The sequence below is a fragment of the Aedes aegypti genome, chromosome 1, assembly GCF_002204515.2.
Source record: "Aedes aegypti strain LVP_AGWG chromosome 1, AaegL5.0 Primary Assembly, whole genome shotgun sequence".
Taxonomy (NCBI): domain Eukaryota; kingdom Metazoa; phylum Arthropoda; class Insecta; order Diptera; family Culicidae; genus Aedes; species Aedes aegypti.
The window spans coordinates 184377714-184394057 of NC_035107.1; the positions used below are offsets into that span (position 1 = coordinate 184377714).

At 38.9% G+C, this 16344-nt stretch overlaps 1 protein-coding gene across 1 annotated transcript in view; it reads right to left on the bottom strand.

Annotated features, from left to right (window-relative positions):
• Positions 1 to 16344, bottom strand: part of LOC5567410 (shootin-1) — a 50649-nt gene that overhangs the window by 17169 nt on the left and 17136 nt on the right. The window contains exons 2-6 of the mRNA XM_021854918.1: positions 11006 to 11560; positions 9636 to 10006; positions 9460 to 9572; positions 3666 to 3828; positions 2948 to 3401 (exon numbers count right to left, since the gene is read on the bottom strand). Coding sequence (XP_021710610.1) covers positions 2948 to 3401; positions 3666 to 3828; positions 9460 to 9572; positions 9636 to 10006; positions 11006 to 11390 — 1486 coding nt within the window. The 5' untranslated portion in view covers positions 11391 to 11560. The remainder of the gene's footprint in view (positions 1 to 2947; positions 3402 to 3665; positions 3829 to 9459; positions 9573 to 9635; positions 10007 to 11005; positions 11561 to 16344) is intronic.

Consider the following 16344-nt stretch of genomic DNA (forward strand, 5'->3'; position numbering starts at 1 on the left):
AAAATCTTACCGCATTTGGTGTTCCCGCATTTGATATTTGCGTTTCAAATGCACACAGCAATATTCCGTAAACTGACAGCTACTGGACCGACGTCATTCCTATCCACCTCGAACAAATTTGTTGAAAAAATAATCTAGTGATCCAGATCGTATATGCTACGATAGGAATTACGTCAAATGTTTACAATCAAATTTGATTTTTACACAAGTAACGAGACTGCCTTGTTTTGTGTCTGCCGTGCCTCCCAGTAACTTTGGTGGAGATACAGAGGTAAACATAGCTCCGGGTCGCGATCGGAGTAGGCTAGATCCTCCGTCGGGGACTAGACCGAGTAGAGCGGGCGTAGCGTAGTATTGGTAATAAGTCGTCGGGGCGCCTGCAAACCAGAAGTCATCCTCCAACCGGAATTGCAGAACCGACCCTGGCACTTGGCCGACCACCGGAAGCTTCTCACCACCGGAATAGCAGGACCGACCTCGGCATCTGCCCGGATAGCATCGATTCGGAAGATCTTCCGCCGCCGGGAAAATCTTCACCAGAGTAGGATATATCCATCACTGGGGACTACTCTGAGTAGTACGTCCGACCGCCAGTGAACCGAAAGCCATCTTCCAACAGGAATCGCTGGACCGACTTCGGCACTTCACTGGCCAGTATCGAAGCATGAAGAAGAGCGTAGCCGGAGTAGGCTAGCTCCAACGTCGGGAAATAGGCCGAGTAGCATCGATCGTCACAAAACAGGTCGCCGGGGCGCCCGTGAACCGGAAGTCATCGTTCAACCAGAATCGTTGAACTGGCCTCGGCATCCAACTGGTTAACCAGGAGAGCTCGAACAGCAGCAGCGGAGAACGAGTCGTCATAGAGCAACGAAGTGCACATGAGAGTCCAGAAGAAGTTCAACGAGGCCAGCCCAAGGGAAGTATGCATCGTCGCACAGAAAGCTGTCCAAAGCACCGACGAGATCTTAAACCGCACACAGAGAAACCGTAGAAATGTCGTAGTGAGCTGCGTTTTTGACGACATAAAGCTCCAACAGTGAACTAGCAGAACAGCTAAAGGTTGGGATTGACGAAGTGCATGAGAACCAAGAATGGAATAAAATCGTCTCTAGCGACAAACAACAAGGTATTTGAAAGGTTTAAGAAGGCCGTCGCAGAAGTGCATAAGCACAGCCCTCCCCTGATGAAGTTGCCTTGGGAGATCGAGGTACAGGAGCAGTAGGGAAAGTTTTTTAGTGGTGAAGCACGCCTAACGTGAGTCTCACACAGTGCCAACACACAACAGGCCAGGCTTTTGAAGCTTTTTTATACCCTACTATAAATAAAAAGAGGAAAACACAGTCTCCAAATAGCAAAGGTTACACACTAACATTCCTTCTCCAATCCCACCTGATTGCAAGGACGTGGCCTGCGCCGTTAAAGACACTGTATAAATAGAGACACTGAACTATGCACACTGAAGAAGATTATGGCCAATCCCATCCAAACTTCTAGGTGGTCGGTGTTCAGACAGACCGGACCAGATGATATTTTGGCGTTTGAAAGATACGTTTAGAAATCTATCAGTTTTGATTATCCCGATGCTGTTTTGATTCAGATGTATCATCAAATAGATAAGTTATATTATTACAGTGAATGGTGAGAGTATTTCTATATTTTGAATGCCTGGGTACGTTTTCCTGAAACCATTAAAAAGCACTTGGTTCAGTCTGTTTCAACACCGACCAGTTGATTCTTTATGCATCTTCACTGACTCACATTGATATGTGTATTCAGTGAGCTAAGCTAAAGCTTCATCGGTTTGTTTTTGTGAATGTTTTTCCGCTTTTCTTTAATTTTTTCTTCATTATTGCCCAAAACTTTTCGATCGGACGAATTTCTGGTGTATTTGGCGGGTTCGCCTTCTTCTGGACCACATTAACGCCCTTCGCTTCGTACTAATTCATTACAGGCTTGGCGTAATGGCACGAAGAGAGCTCCGGCCAGAACAACGTGGTACCATGGTGAAAGCGGAGGAAGGGCAGCAAGCGCTTCTACAAGCATTCCTCTAGATAAATCTGCCCGTTTATGGTACCGGTTGTAACAAAGGGCTTGCTGTACCATCCACACTCGCAGATCGCCTGCCACAATAGGTACTTCTTCGCGAATTTATCTTCATCTTTCATTTCGTAACGTACAAACAAAAACTTGAGGCCGGGGATTTGTTTGGTCTCCGCCTTTATGTATGTCTCTTCGTCCGTGACACGAGACAGCCTGGCTTGACCAGCCACTCACGGTACAGCTTCCGCGCGCGAAATTTGGCAACCCTGTTTTGGTTGTCAGTCTGGTTGGACGCTTTCATGACTTCAACAACACGTAGCCCAGCCCGCTTCATGGTCTGCTGAACAAACCACTTCGACGAATTGACCTTTTTGGCCACGTCTCGGGTGGAAAGGTTCGGGTTATTGTTAAAGTAATGCCTTATCTTCCATGCCTTCTCTGGGCATTCCGTTTTCGGTTTTCAGCCGCTTCCAGCCGATGACGTCACCGTCGATTAAAATTATTTCGTCACAAGGATTCAACCAAAACGTCGAAAGGGACAAAAAATAAAAACGGGAAATGTTCAACGGCGATTTGGAATAGTTTTCCTGATATTTTACACATCGTGTTTGATTAAACACGCTATGAATAACGTTTAACATATGAATAGAAAATTATTTATTCGTTCGAAAGTGAATTCTTCCAAGAAATTTTCCATTACCTTCCAATTCTCGTTTTGTCATTTAGAAGTTTCGATTTCCTTTCGATGGTTTTGCAGTCAACCTTTTTGGAATTCATCGTTTTTCCACCCAACCGAATAAAATACAAATGCAAATGAAAAATAATAGTCAGAAGCCATGCAATTTGAAGGAATACTGTACTCCAACCATCCCTCCACAAATCGATCGATATACAACGCACGACCTACCTGTTGCTTGCTGCTGCCTGCTATATACATCGCCGACTGGATTTAATTTTTGCGTCGAGATTGCTTCACTCAGTCCTATTCCACTGGACCTCTTGGCGGCCATCATCGATGGGGGTGGCGGAGGGGGTGGAGGAACGGGGGCAGGTGGAGGAGGAGGAGGAGGAGGGGGTGGTGCTGCTGCACTGACCACTGACCCACTGACATAGGACAGTAGTGATTCGTTGTCGCCATCGCCTCGGAGACTCAATTTGTCCAGATCTAGTTGGGAGTAGAACTGACTCTCCGGAAGCTGGCTGATACGAAGTTGCTGCCGCAGTTCACGCACTTCCTCTTCTGCACGTTCGGCACGATTCAGCGCTTCATTGAGATCCTGTTTCAGTTGGTCAACTTCCAGCTGTAGCGTTACGATTTGCTCATTGGTGTTACGCGAAAGCTCCTGCTCCATTTGTGCTTTCTAGAGGTGTTATTACGGGGGTTTTAAAACTTAGGTAACCATAAAGCAACTAATGGGTGGGTTTTTACTGTGCTACTACCAAACCGCATAACGTCATGAACTGTGGTGCATGCCTTGATTTGTACAAAAGATTTTCGGGTTATTCCATTTTCGCCAAAAACACAATTATCAAAGCTACTTCTTCCAAATTAGTTTTGTTATACGATTTGTTAGACAGTGTGAACAAGAATTTTAAGGAATTTAGAAAAATGAATCAACACTTACGTATTCGATGAACTGTGCCTCGAACGTTTTCCGTTTGAGCTCCATCTCGGACCGCATTTTTTGGATTTCTTCATGTGGACCGGTTTTTGAATCTACCGAATCGCGATTCAAGCGAACCAGATTGTCACGTTCTCGTCGGACTTGGATGTAGGAGTTTTCCAACCTGGAATGCAATGTAGTTTATCAATGAAGATAAGATCTATTCTAATTTGTTGTATTAGTCATGAAGTCCTAACCAGAAAGTTCCAATCAGTATCCAGAAAGTTCTAGCAGTTCAGTCTTGGCATAAAAAATATCACATAAGTTTAGACCAGTGATCAATTCCCAACCAACACGCAGAAACAAAGACAGTGTCCTCTCCTATTTTTCACCAGGATTTTTTATTAGGTTAATTTGTTTAATAAAAACTTTACTTAGCCGACATCATTTTAAACAAATAGTTACAAAATATTTCTACAAACTCATTCATATTAAATAGAAAGCTATACAAGCGATTTATTTTTCAAGGACGTGAGCCTGATCCGGAAACAGCTTGGCAATGCGAAGCCGCAGGTTGAGTTCGTCGCTCATTGGCCTGTGGGTTTCCCATCAACTCTTGGATCGCTTTAGCCGCCATTTCCAATTCAAACACCTCCTATCCGATATTATTAGGTTCCAATTCCACAACTGAAGCCTGGTTGATAAGTTTCTCTGCCAAAACTTCAATAATATTGTTGTCTGATGCATCCGATGGCACCAGTTCCTTGACTGACACAGATAAATTATCTGTAACAACACCAGCATAAGAGCAACCATCCGACATATCCTGACGTTCCTTTCTCTGATCGCTCTTTCGAGTTCCACGCTGAGGGCAAGAATTCTTCCAGAGACCCTGTGCTTGACACAAGCTTCTCATAAAAACACTCGTAATTTCAGACCAACTTCCAATGTCGGCGGAATACTTTTTTCAACCTGCATATACACGCCACGTAATCCAGTATAGGATAGAAGCACCGGTTTTGGCCATACGCCAGTTGTAGCCATAGTGGATTGTACACCGTTTTAAATAGCCAATCAGCATGAAACAGCATGAAAGTAGATCACATTCATATGATAGAGCTACATTCATTTACTCGCCCGAATTGTTTTGAAACACATCATTTTTCTTATAACTTTAACTCTTTTACACCTAATTTGGCAAGGGCACTCCTGATTTGGCCACTCTCATGAGAAATCAATGCAATTAGCCAATTTAGGAACCGAAGTTAAATCTCTAGCCGAAACTGGTTCCGTTGGCCTATATTGACCAACGGGATTTTCAAAGCGAAAAAATGGCTTTAGCTCAGTTATGATATTTTACACACATAATATGAATTAAAAGCTTGTATTTGACACATTTGTAGTATAAATACGGCTTCCCATTTAATTTTATTGACATTTTCTCTTAGGCTGGCCAAAACCGGTGCTTTTACCCTACATGTGATCGAGTTCTACATACTTCCGCGGGAAACTTTTCTCGGATCACACGTTCAGCTTTCCCAAATTCTTACAGTATCAGTCTCAAACTATCATCCGTTAGCTTCGGTGGAAGGTCGAAAATTCCAACGTATCGCATATTGGGACTCGCGATCGACATCCGTACTTCTACTAATTTACACTTGATTAGGCAAACTTTCGAGGCTTCGTGTTTTGCTTAGCGATTCCTTCATTGCCTCAAGTGAAACAAACTTCACAAACAGCGACCGGTCATGTGCTGTTTTATACGCTGTTTCCATCAGAAATATATATATATCCAATAGCTTCAAAAAGTTGGAACCCATAACAACTGTGCAAGCTCGATCGGTGAAACTGTATTCTAGCGCCAGTCGTTCAAAGTTTTCATGGGATTTACTTTGGGAAAATTTACTTTTACAAAACAAAATCGCCACAGGTCACCCATTGACTTCTATAAAAACTCTTAACAGAGTCCTCGATAGGTATTTTTACGATGAAGAATATTGCCAAAGACCGCGAAACAATCTGACTTTTGTGAAAAAAGTTATTCACTAAAAACCTATTGGCAAGATGACGTTGATTAACACTTAAAGGAATAAGGATAATAACAAAATGGAGCAAAATTTCCGAATGCTTAATAACTTTCTTCACAAACATCGAATTGCTTTGCGGTCTTCAATAATGTTGTATTCAGAATTTTGATATAGGTCAATGGGTGCTTTTTCTTTGCAAAAGTAAGTGTTCCCATAGTAAATCCCATACCGTTTTGATTCATATTACGGACAGCTTCAAATGCCGGACACTCTACTTTGTATGGGAAACATTTCACGCGAAATATTTCAATTTTTGCTGTTCCAATTTCAAGGCTGGTTTTAGTAAACTTTTTCCATAAATATCTTTGAAAATTTATAATGCCCAACTACCTTAGATGTCTCTTTGGTGGTTTAACGATTTCGATTGATGATTTGACTGTTCCATTAATGATTATCATGAGCTGTCCGGAATTCAATTCAAAGTGTCCGGAATATGAGGCAAAAGTGAGGAAGCGTCCGGAATAAGAATCATGAAAATTATTCGAAAGTAAAGGGCTTCCGACGTTCGATAGCGCTAAGGAATCATACAGAATGATTTATTTTGTATGCTCTATGCTGGGTTATATTTCCCTGAGTCCTTAAGTGTCCGTAATATGAATAAAAACGGTACAAACGTTGAAAGGCTGGCGCTAAAATACAGTTTCACCGATCTATATGAAATTATGCACAGTTGTTATAGCACCAAAATGCAACCCAAAAAGTAGACTGGAGCGAGAATTTATGTTTTTCTTATAACCAGGTCCGTCCTACTCTGGATCAGAATGGCTACCACTTGTAGTACTGAATTTAGTCGCTTGGTACTGCAAAAGGTGCCAAAGTTTGACAGATCGCAGTACACTTTTCACGGCATTCTAGATTATGCTCAATTACCTTATCTATCTACATAAATAAAAAAGGAATGGTGTTTGTATGTCACGAAATAGCTTGAGAACGATTATATATATAAATCCTATATATAAAGAGATCCTAAATTTTTTGTGTATCGTAATGATCGACTTGATGGGGCATGTGGGGCGTATAAAACATCAACTGTTTTCGTCATTTGAAACTAAAGTTTTTGAAATTTTAGGTGTTATAGTTGAAACACAGCTTGGTAAATATACTTTCATAGCTGCCTATTTACCTTTTCAATGCTCTGGACAGCAAGTTAATATGCTCCAAACTAATTTGCGAAAAATGACTCGCAATAAGTCAATTTTTTTGTCATTGGTGATTTTAACGCCAAACATCGGTCATGGAATAATTCTCAAAGTAATTCCAACGGCAGAATTTTATTTGATGAGTGCTCTTCATAATATTTCTCAATTCAATACCCTGATAGCCCTACGTGTTTTTCCTCTTCTAGAAATCCTTCTACGATTGATTTGGTCTTAATCGACTCTAGTTCTATTTGTAGCCAACTGATTACTCATGCTGATTTTGATTCTGATCATGTCCCTGTTACATTTCAAATATCTCACGAAGCGATTCTCAATCCTATCAGCTCCACTTGCAATTATTTTCGAGTCGACTGGAATATATATGAAACATATATTGACTCTAATCTTGATGTTAACATTTCTTTACAAACAAAACTTGATATTGACAATGCTTTTGAAACTTTGACAAATTCCATTGTTGAAGCCAGGAGCAATGCAATTCCAAAATGTGAATTTGAAATTTGAATCCGTGATCCTAAACTTTTGATCTGTCTTAAAAACGTGAGAAGAAGGCAAATTTAAACGCACTCGCGATCCTGCTATTAAAATTATATGGCAGTATTTGTAGAAAGAAATCAAGAAACGTTTTGCACAATTAAAAAACAAAAATTTTGAAAATAAAATTTCTCAATTGGACCCTGGCACTAAGTCGTTTTGGAAATTATCTAAAATAAAAAAAAACTCAGAAGCCAATACCGGCATTGAAAGGGGAAAACAAATTATTACTAACTAATTGCGAATAAGCTCAAAAATTTGCTATGCAGTTTGAAAGCGCGCAAAATTTTAATTTAGGACTTACTAGTCCAATTGAAAATCAAGTTACTCAGGACTTCGAAAGCATTGTCAATCAAGAGAACGTTTTAGAAAATGCCTGTGAGACTGATTTGGAAGAAGTGAGAACTATTATTAAAAAATTCAAAAATATTAAAGCTCCTGGCGAAGATGGAATTTTCTACATCCTCATCAAGAAACTTCCAGAAAATAGCTTATCATTTTTAGTTGATATATTTAACAAATGTTTTCAATTAGCATATTTTCCTGACAAATGGAAAAATGCTAAGGTTGTTTCAATTTTAAAACCAGACAAAAATCCTGCAGAAGCTTCTAGATATCGTCCAATCAGTTTGCTTTCCTACATCAGTAAACTTTTTGAAAAGGTCATTTTGAACAGAATGACGGCCCACATCAACGAAAATTCAATTTTTGCCAATGAACAGTTCGGATTCCGCCATGGGCATTCGACCACACATCTACTTTTACGTGTAACAAACTTGATCCGTTCCAACAAATCTGAAGGCTATTCCACTGGTCTTGCAAAAAGCATTCGACACTGTTTGGCAAGGAAGCTTGATTGTTTAATTATAAAACTTTAAATTTTCCAACATACATTGTTAGAATAATCCAAAGTTATCTGTCAAATCGTACACTTCAGGTTGATTATCAGTACTTCAAGTCTGAAAGACTTCCTGTAAGAGCTGGTGTTAAACAAGGCAGTATTTTGGAACCAATATTATACATTATTTTCACATCTGACTTGCCTGATTCACCTCAGGGGTGTCAAAAATCTTTGTTTGCGGATGACACAGGCCTCTCCGCCAAAAGACGAAGCCTGCGTGTCATTTACGTAGATTGCAAAAAAGTTAGGTTATATTTTCCTCATACATGTAAAACTGTAAAATTTCTCCTAATGCTTCCAAAACATTGAAATATTTGAAACCTTCAAGTAGACATGTTGTCACGATGAGAGGTCCCAATAAAATGGTCAAATGAAGTTTAGTATCTAGGGCTGAAGGCAATCAAGCCAAATGTAATAAATATATAAAATGCCTTTATCCACTTATTAACGGAAAATCGAAACTTAGTCTTAAGAAGAAGCTTTTGATCTTCAAAAACAATTGTTAGGCCAGCCATGTTGTATGCTGTACCAATATCGACTAGCTGTTGTTATATCAGGAAGAAAGCTCTGCAGAAGATTCAAGATAAAATTTTGAAAATGATCCTGAAGCTTCCTCCCTGGTACTAATGAGTTATACAGAACATCCTATGTTGAAACATTGGAACAAATTCAAAATAAAACAATTAACAATTTCAGACAAAAATCGTTACAATCTTCTATTGCCAAGATTAATACGTTATATATTTAGGTTAAGTTAGGTTAAATAAATTGAAAGCGTTTTTCTCCTACTAGCAGGGGAAATCAACTCACCTGTAAAATATCGTAACTGGTACGGCAAATGAAACGTAATATGTTGTTAAAAAAATGTTAATGAAAGCATAATTTTGTTTGACCAATATAGGACGATAGTGTTGTCTAACACAGAAAATAACAAATTACTGCTTTAATAAATTTGATGAACTTTTCTAATTCGAAACAATCAAGATGCAACATTGAGTTTAAATCGATTTGAAAAATAGATTGAAAGCAGATTGAAAACTGATTTAAATTGTGGTAGGTACATTGAGTAGTGGTTTCAATGATGGAAAAGCTCCCTATCAAGTTCTTTTCAATTTTTTAGTACAAATACTCACCACTTGCTTGCATCAATTGATTCCTGCATGTTGGCCGACATCAGTCGCGCGACTTTACTGAACTCGTCTTTCTCGGCTCGCAACTTGACGATTGTCTCCTCGGATTGTTGCTTCTGGAAATGGAAGATACGTTGCGTGAGATTGTTGCACGTGAGTGCGACTCTAGAACCACTTACACTCTCCTGTAGCTCGGAAATCTTCTCATTCGCCTCGTAAAGCTGAAGCTCGACATTGTTCACGTAGGATTTGAGTTTTTCCAATTCATTTAGTGCAACATCCATTTCACCTTCCCTGAGGTTGACCGCTGATGAGTGATTCATTTGATCGGTGTTGGTGGAGTTGTTTTCTGATTTCGATGATTTATCCGATTCTTCATCATCACTGCTGATGCCCTCGCCGGATGGGACAATTTCCGATAGTTTTTTCTTCAGTTTTCGAGTTTTATCGTTTCGCTCTTTTCGTAGAGTAGCAATTTCCGTCTGGAGGGCCACTATGCTCTTCTTCAGCAGTTGGTTTGTACCTTCGAGATTTTGATTCCGCTTTGTTACTGGAATTGATTGCATAAATATAAATATTAGGACCATGTAGATTGGTTGCATAATGAAGCTTTGTTTGTCACGCTGAATTGCAATAAAATCAAATGGTGTTTTCAAGGGCCAATAAAACGATTTTGTAGTTTATGCAATCGCGGATAGAGCCAAGAAAAGAAGTGTATCATAATCGGGTTACGCGTGAAAGGTGTTCCCAACTATGAATTTTGGTTCACGTAATGTAGGTATATACAAAATTCTTAAATCGGTTTTAGAAATTGATTGACAAAAACTTATTAAAAATTACTGGTTCAGGGTTTCATGGGCTTTAATTACGGATTTCTAACAAATTTTAGTCAAACTTTCATTTATTTAATACATAAAAAAAAACGTTTAATTTTTATGCTTATCGAACCACCTTCCGTGATTGAAAATTTGATATAACTTCGCTTACATCCTTAAATTTATACCATTGAAAGTATTAGGCATAGCAAAAAATGACCCTGCGCACATATGAAGGCATGTTTACAAAGAGGTCAGTATTTTTTGTGCAGTGTTGCCAAATGTACTTATTTACTATTTCTAAACTTCAAGTCGATTTCTCGACGCTTGAGTATTTTTAAATACAGTCTCTCATGATGTGTTGCGTACCATGATTTTTACAGAGAGAGAGAGAGAGAAGTGAAAGCTACTCTCAATTCTCTAAGAATTCAACCCTTGGTAATGTTGTAGAATCCAGAGTCTATGAATGGAGAGTTGCGCGAAGAGACTTCTTTGAATGGTTGTTCTTCTTCGTCTACGAAAACAGCCCCTATCTGTTTTGCTGGTCTGCTCGATAGGTAGACGGTTTGACAGTTCGATAGGTAGATTTGGTTTCACTCTTCGCGCAACTCTCCATTCATAGACTCTGGTAGAATCGATACGTTAATTTTGAAAACAGATTCGAAATTAGCGAAACAATCAATATTGTACCATGACTCAAACATTTGGGAGCCACTTTTCCAAGTAATACTCACTTTCTTCGCACTTGTTGATCAGCCGATTGTGATTCTCGCGCAGCTGTAGATACTCGTTGGTATTGATCTCAGTGGCGACGTTAGTGGTTGAGCTCCGGGGCACATAAAGCGAGTTGTGCATGCTCATAGCCGTGGCGGACCTGGACGATGACGCCGAATGGGGAGATGGTGAATCAGCTCTGCTATTGATGCCGCCACCAAATCCATTCACATGGTCCTCGCCCTGGGTCGACGATGCGGGCGATGGGGAAGAGGAATGGGAAGGGCCTACGATGCTGTTCGATATATAGAGGTGCAGGGAATTCTTGCGCTTCGGAATCGGTATGCTGCTGCGGCGAGATGGGGATGTCGTCCCTGCCGACGATGAAGTTTGTGAAATATCCATGCCTTACTCTGTTGACTACGGTCTGGTTGAAGGCATCCGCCCCACTCTGACCAGGTGTAGATTTGTGGTTTGTTTAGGCAGTCTACGGTAAACTGGTGATGCTCACGCTGGTAGGCTCGAGATGCGAAGCACGTGTTGGTAAATGCTTCAAGACGTCCAACTGCGAAGTGCTGTGCAGAGAAATTGTAAAGAGGTAATGAGAAGACGGCTAACGGCTAGTGGTTGGCAAATAAAAAGTTGCAAAACAAATCACAATTAATCTGGTTAGTCACCGCTGTATGTTTGTGTATTTAGCTCACAGTATGGTCAGGCTTGTGGCTTGATGGGAACTGATTAATCCCAGTATTGATATATTTTCACTGTTTGTTATGATGATACATTAACGGTTCTTTAGAACACTTACAGTCAGTGACATAAGTTAGTAACCAAATGCTGTTTTTCCATACAAAACGTACAAGTTTGGGGTGCTGTATCTCAGCTTATGGTAGTCCGAATTGGCTGAAATTTGGATGACGAACTACAAATAACTTTAAATTTTGCCTGTAAGGGAATTTATACATTGCACTCATTTTACACAGAGTTTCAGAGGGTTGTTCAAAGACAAATGTAAGTAACCGAGAGACTTTTTATTTTAATTCGAAAACGGTTAGTTGTAAAAAGTTGGTGTGTTCTGCAAATTTGTGTGACTTCTGAAATTGAACAACTTTGTGGAACAAACTAACCACCCAAAACTTACCGTTTTAAAATTAAATTAAAAAGTCTCTCGGTTATTTACTTTTGTCTTTGAACAACCCTCTGAAACTCTATGTAAAATGACTGCTATGTAATAATTCCCTTACAGGCAAAATTTCAAGTTATTTGTAGTTCGTCATCCAAATTTTAGCCAATTCGGACTACCAGAAGCTGAGATACAGCACCCCAAACTTGGGCATTTTATATGGAAAAACAGTATTTGGTTACTAACTTATGTCACTGACTGTATATCGGTTGTAAGCTGACATCATTTGAGTAAATATTTGGGTGATTGTATCTGCTACTATGCTTTTTCAAGCATTATATTACCAACAGCTTGTTATTCTCATTGGCGCTTCTAGAGCTATCCAACCCGAAAAGTTCCTAGACCGGCGAGATTTGAACCCACCATCCTCAACACAACCTTACAGAAAAGTGCGCATTTAGCGCTACAGTTGTATGGCTATTTTAGATTATTTTCTACTTCTCAGAACCTTTAGTGTAGAAAAGTTAAAATGCACTGAAAATAATTCCACCAATCACAGCAAAAAGAAAATCTCAATATGCTCTGACGAAATTATCCGTTGTTATACGTACTGAAGAAATTCTTGTTTCCGTCAGGCCTCGTAGATTGACAGCAAATGATTGCTTTATTACATCAGATGATATCTATATAAACAACAAAAATGGAATGGTATTTAAATGTTTTGAAATAAGTTAAGAACAAGCTATCGGATATTGAAAATTCTTCCATAGTTATGTCACTAAAGTGGTCCGACGTGTTTGTGTAAATGAAAAGCATATAATATTGAACGGGAAAATCGTAAAAAACAGTAGTGAATGAAACTGTAAAAAAACGGTAGTGAATGAAATGTACGGGACCTATCATGGCATTTTTAAACAGCCTACTTGATGACAAGACAAAGTTTGCCGGTGACACTAGTTTGGAATAATTACAAAGCATAAACGGAGAAAAACAAATTACCTAAATTTTGAGTTTGTTTTACCCAAAAATTCAGTATATCGATTAAACTTTCAACCCAAAATCTCTCTGTATCATCTTTCTTCCTCACGAATGTTATCAAAAAATAGAGAGAGCTGCATCTTCCCCGATCACTGTAAACAAATTTTTGATCCGTACATTTTGTAGTACTGAAAATTCTGAACATATACTCAGAAGAAACTACACACTTACACACTTAAACAGACCATCAGTGTTCGGTAAAATAAATTACCGGAATAAATCGGTGATCAAGGGGCCCAGATAGCCGTAGCGGTAAACGCGCAGCTATTCAGCAAGACCAAGCTGAGGGTCATGGGTTCGAATCCCACCGGTCGAGGATCTTTTCGGGTTGGAAATTTTCTCGACTTCCCAGGGCATAGAGTATCTTCGTTCCTGCCACACGATATACGCATGCAAAAATGGTCATTGGCACAGTAAGTTCTCAGTTAATAACTGTGGAAGTGCTCATAAGAACACTAAGCTGAGAAGCAGGCTCTGTCCCAGTAGGGACGTAATGCCAGGAAGAAGAAGAAGAAATCGGTGATCAAGAAATTTACAGATTAATCGGTATTTCCTAGCCCGATTACCGACATCTGTGAATTAAATACTACGCTACGTCAGCGATTTCTAACACGTTTAACGAACGCGGTGATATATTTTACCGATCAGTCTGTAAATCAGCTAAATCACCAAAGTCGGTGAAATTATTTACTGATGTTCGGTGAATATACTCGTTGATTACCGAGTTCGGTAAACTGGCAGAAAGAAATGTCAAATCCGCCATATTGCTCTTGCGAGCTCTTGTGTTTGAGGCAAATGTGTCTGTTTCATAATAATTCGAATGCTGATGGTGTTTGTATGTCATTTACGAAGAAAATAATGTGCAAAACACAAGCGGCCATGTAGTCAGGTAAGGTAAGAGAAATAAAATCAGTCTCCTTCACATAAACACAACATTATGTTTCAGGTGGTAAGCAGATGGGTGGTTTTAGTTCTGGATTGCTACGGGAGCATCAACAGAATCAACGACAAGCAACCAACTGAGCGGTTATGGAACCTGAGAGGCAGAATAAGCGAATTTTTGATCAGTGACATCAAGAGAGATACGAAAATAAAATAGAAACCATGATACTTTCATGTTTTTCATTCTAAATGAGCATGTAGAACCAGATTGGAAAATACAAATCTATTGGTAATATTTGATAATGAAAATACAGTTTTTCGGTAAAACGTATTACAAACCACACACCTTTTTCGGTGAATGTTACCGATTAGTCAGTAAATTTGACAGCTGCCGCTCCTACTCCAGTTTACAGACGTTTCGGTAATTTTTTCGTTTACCGAATCAATTACCGACCGCTCAGCTGTTGAGATTTCGGTAAACGAATTACCGAAGTCGGTAATTTGTTCTAAGTGTGTATGGCTCTAAAATCAATAAACCTTGACGAAAACCTTATGTCCGCCTAAATTAGCTTCCTGGACCAGTGTGCAATGGGGGTACTTGGGTCCAATAAGCCAAATTCGGGTAAATCTAACTTTTCTATGTTTGGGTTGAAAGAATTCAATTTTGTGTTAAATCAACCTAAAATTGAGTAGATTTTTCTAATGGAGTTTAAGGCAAACTACCTAGTGTGGACCTTGGAAGTTCATCAAAAATTGAGTAGTTGGGCTGAACTACGGAATTGCGTCGATACAACCCAAAGTTGAGTTGGATTTCGTCTTCGTGTACAGTGCTGGACCGCTTTCAATTAATTAAACCTGAATATCTTCTTCTTCTTGACATAGCTTCCTCACTGGGCACAGAGCCTGCTTTCTTTGCCAATGTTGCAATTTTTCGCAGTCGTATATCGTGTGACATTTTTTCCAATATTATTTGATATTTTTTACAATGTTTCAACATGGGATATTATATGTTACTCATTAGTTCTATACCAGGAAGACAGCTTCAGAATCATTTTCAGATTTTTTTTTAATCCTCTGCAGAGCTATTTCCTGGTGTTGCAATAGTATGCAACGTGGCCGGATTGAAAATTTGTTTGAAGATCAAAAGCTTGTTCTTAAGGCAAAGTTTCAATTTTCTGATAATAAGTGGGTTGGATTGTGAATCGCTTCATGGGATATTTGAAATATTACAGAGACATGATCAGAATCAAAATCAGCGTGAGTTACCAGTTCGCTACAAAAGTGACTAGAGTCGGTTAAGACCAAATTAATCGTAGAAGGGTTTCTAGAAGAGGAAAAAACAAGAAAGGCTTAAGGGTATTGAGCTGAGAAATATTTTGAAGAGAACTGATCAAGTAAAATTCTGCCGATAGAATTACTTTGCGAATTATTCTATGAGCGATGTTTGGCATTAAAATCAACAATGACAATTTTTTTTATTGCCAAAATAATATGTGGATCTATTGAGAGACGTAATCCAATAAAGATTTTTTTTACTAAATTTTATACCAACTGTTACTGCTTCAACCATAGTGATGGTTTTAAACATTGCATAAATTATTTGATTCAATTGTTCAGTTAAAAATACAAAATCAGAGGGATACATGTTACAAGAAGTAGGTACATCTTCTGTTGATTTTCATTTGGGATTGATGAAGAGACGGAATAGAAATAACCTGCGGCGACATAAGCATGGGTATTTCCATTTGAATTGATGCAATTCGAACGATTAACAATAGGAAGAAAATTTGAAGTTGAGGAACTGAAGTTATCTGTGACAATTTCCTTGGGTATTTCCATCCGAACGATTACCCGAGGAAAATAAATTAGCTTGTGAATAAGCATAACTACAATTTACCTGATAGGTATGATTAGGTATTAAGATCGTTAACTGAAACATTGTTGGAGATTTTTCCTGCGGAATTTGCGGTACAAGCCTGAACGTTCTGTTTGCGCTAAGGGCAATTCCAAAAGTTAGATTTATGTTTGCACCCGCATCTTATACGCATTCAAACTTTTTGGTATATATTTTCACAGGACAGACGTCTTTTATTTCGAAGCCATAAAGTATCGATATTTCGGTTAAAAATTTTGCTATATTCTCAATAATTTCTTCACTTCACAATAATTTTAACGCCCACTTCTGCAAAGATTTATTATTATCAAAGGTCAGCTTTTAATATCTCATATTAATGTCCTATACAAAGTTTTGAAAGGAAACTAATAAATTTCTCCAAAGTATAAAACTTTTTAAGTTTTGACTTGGTCGAAATTAAG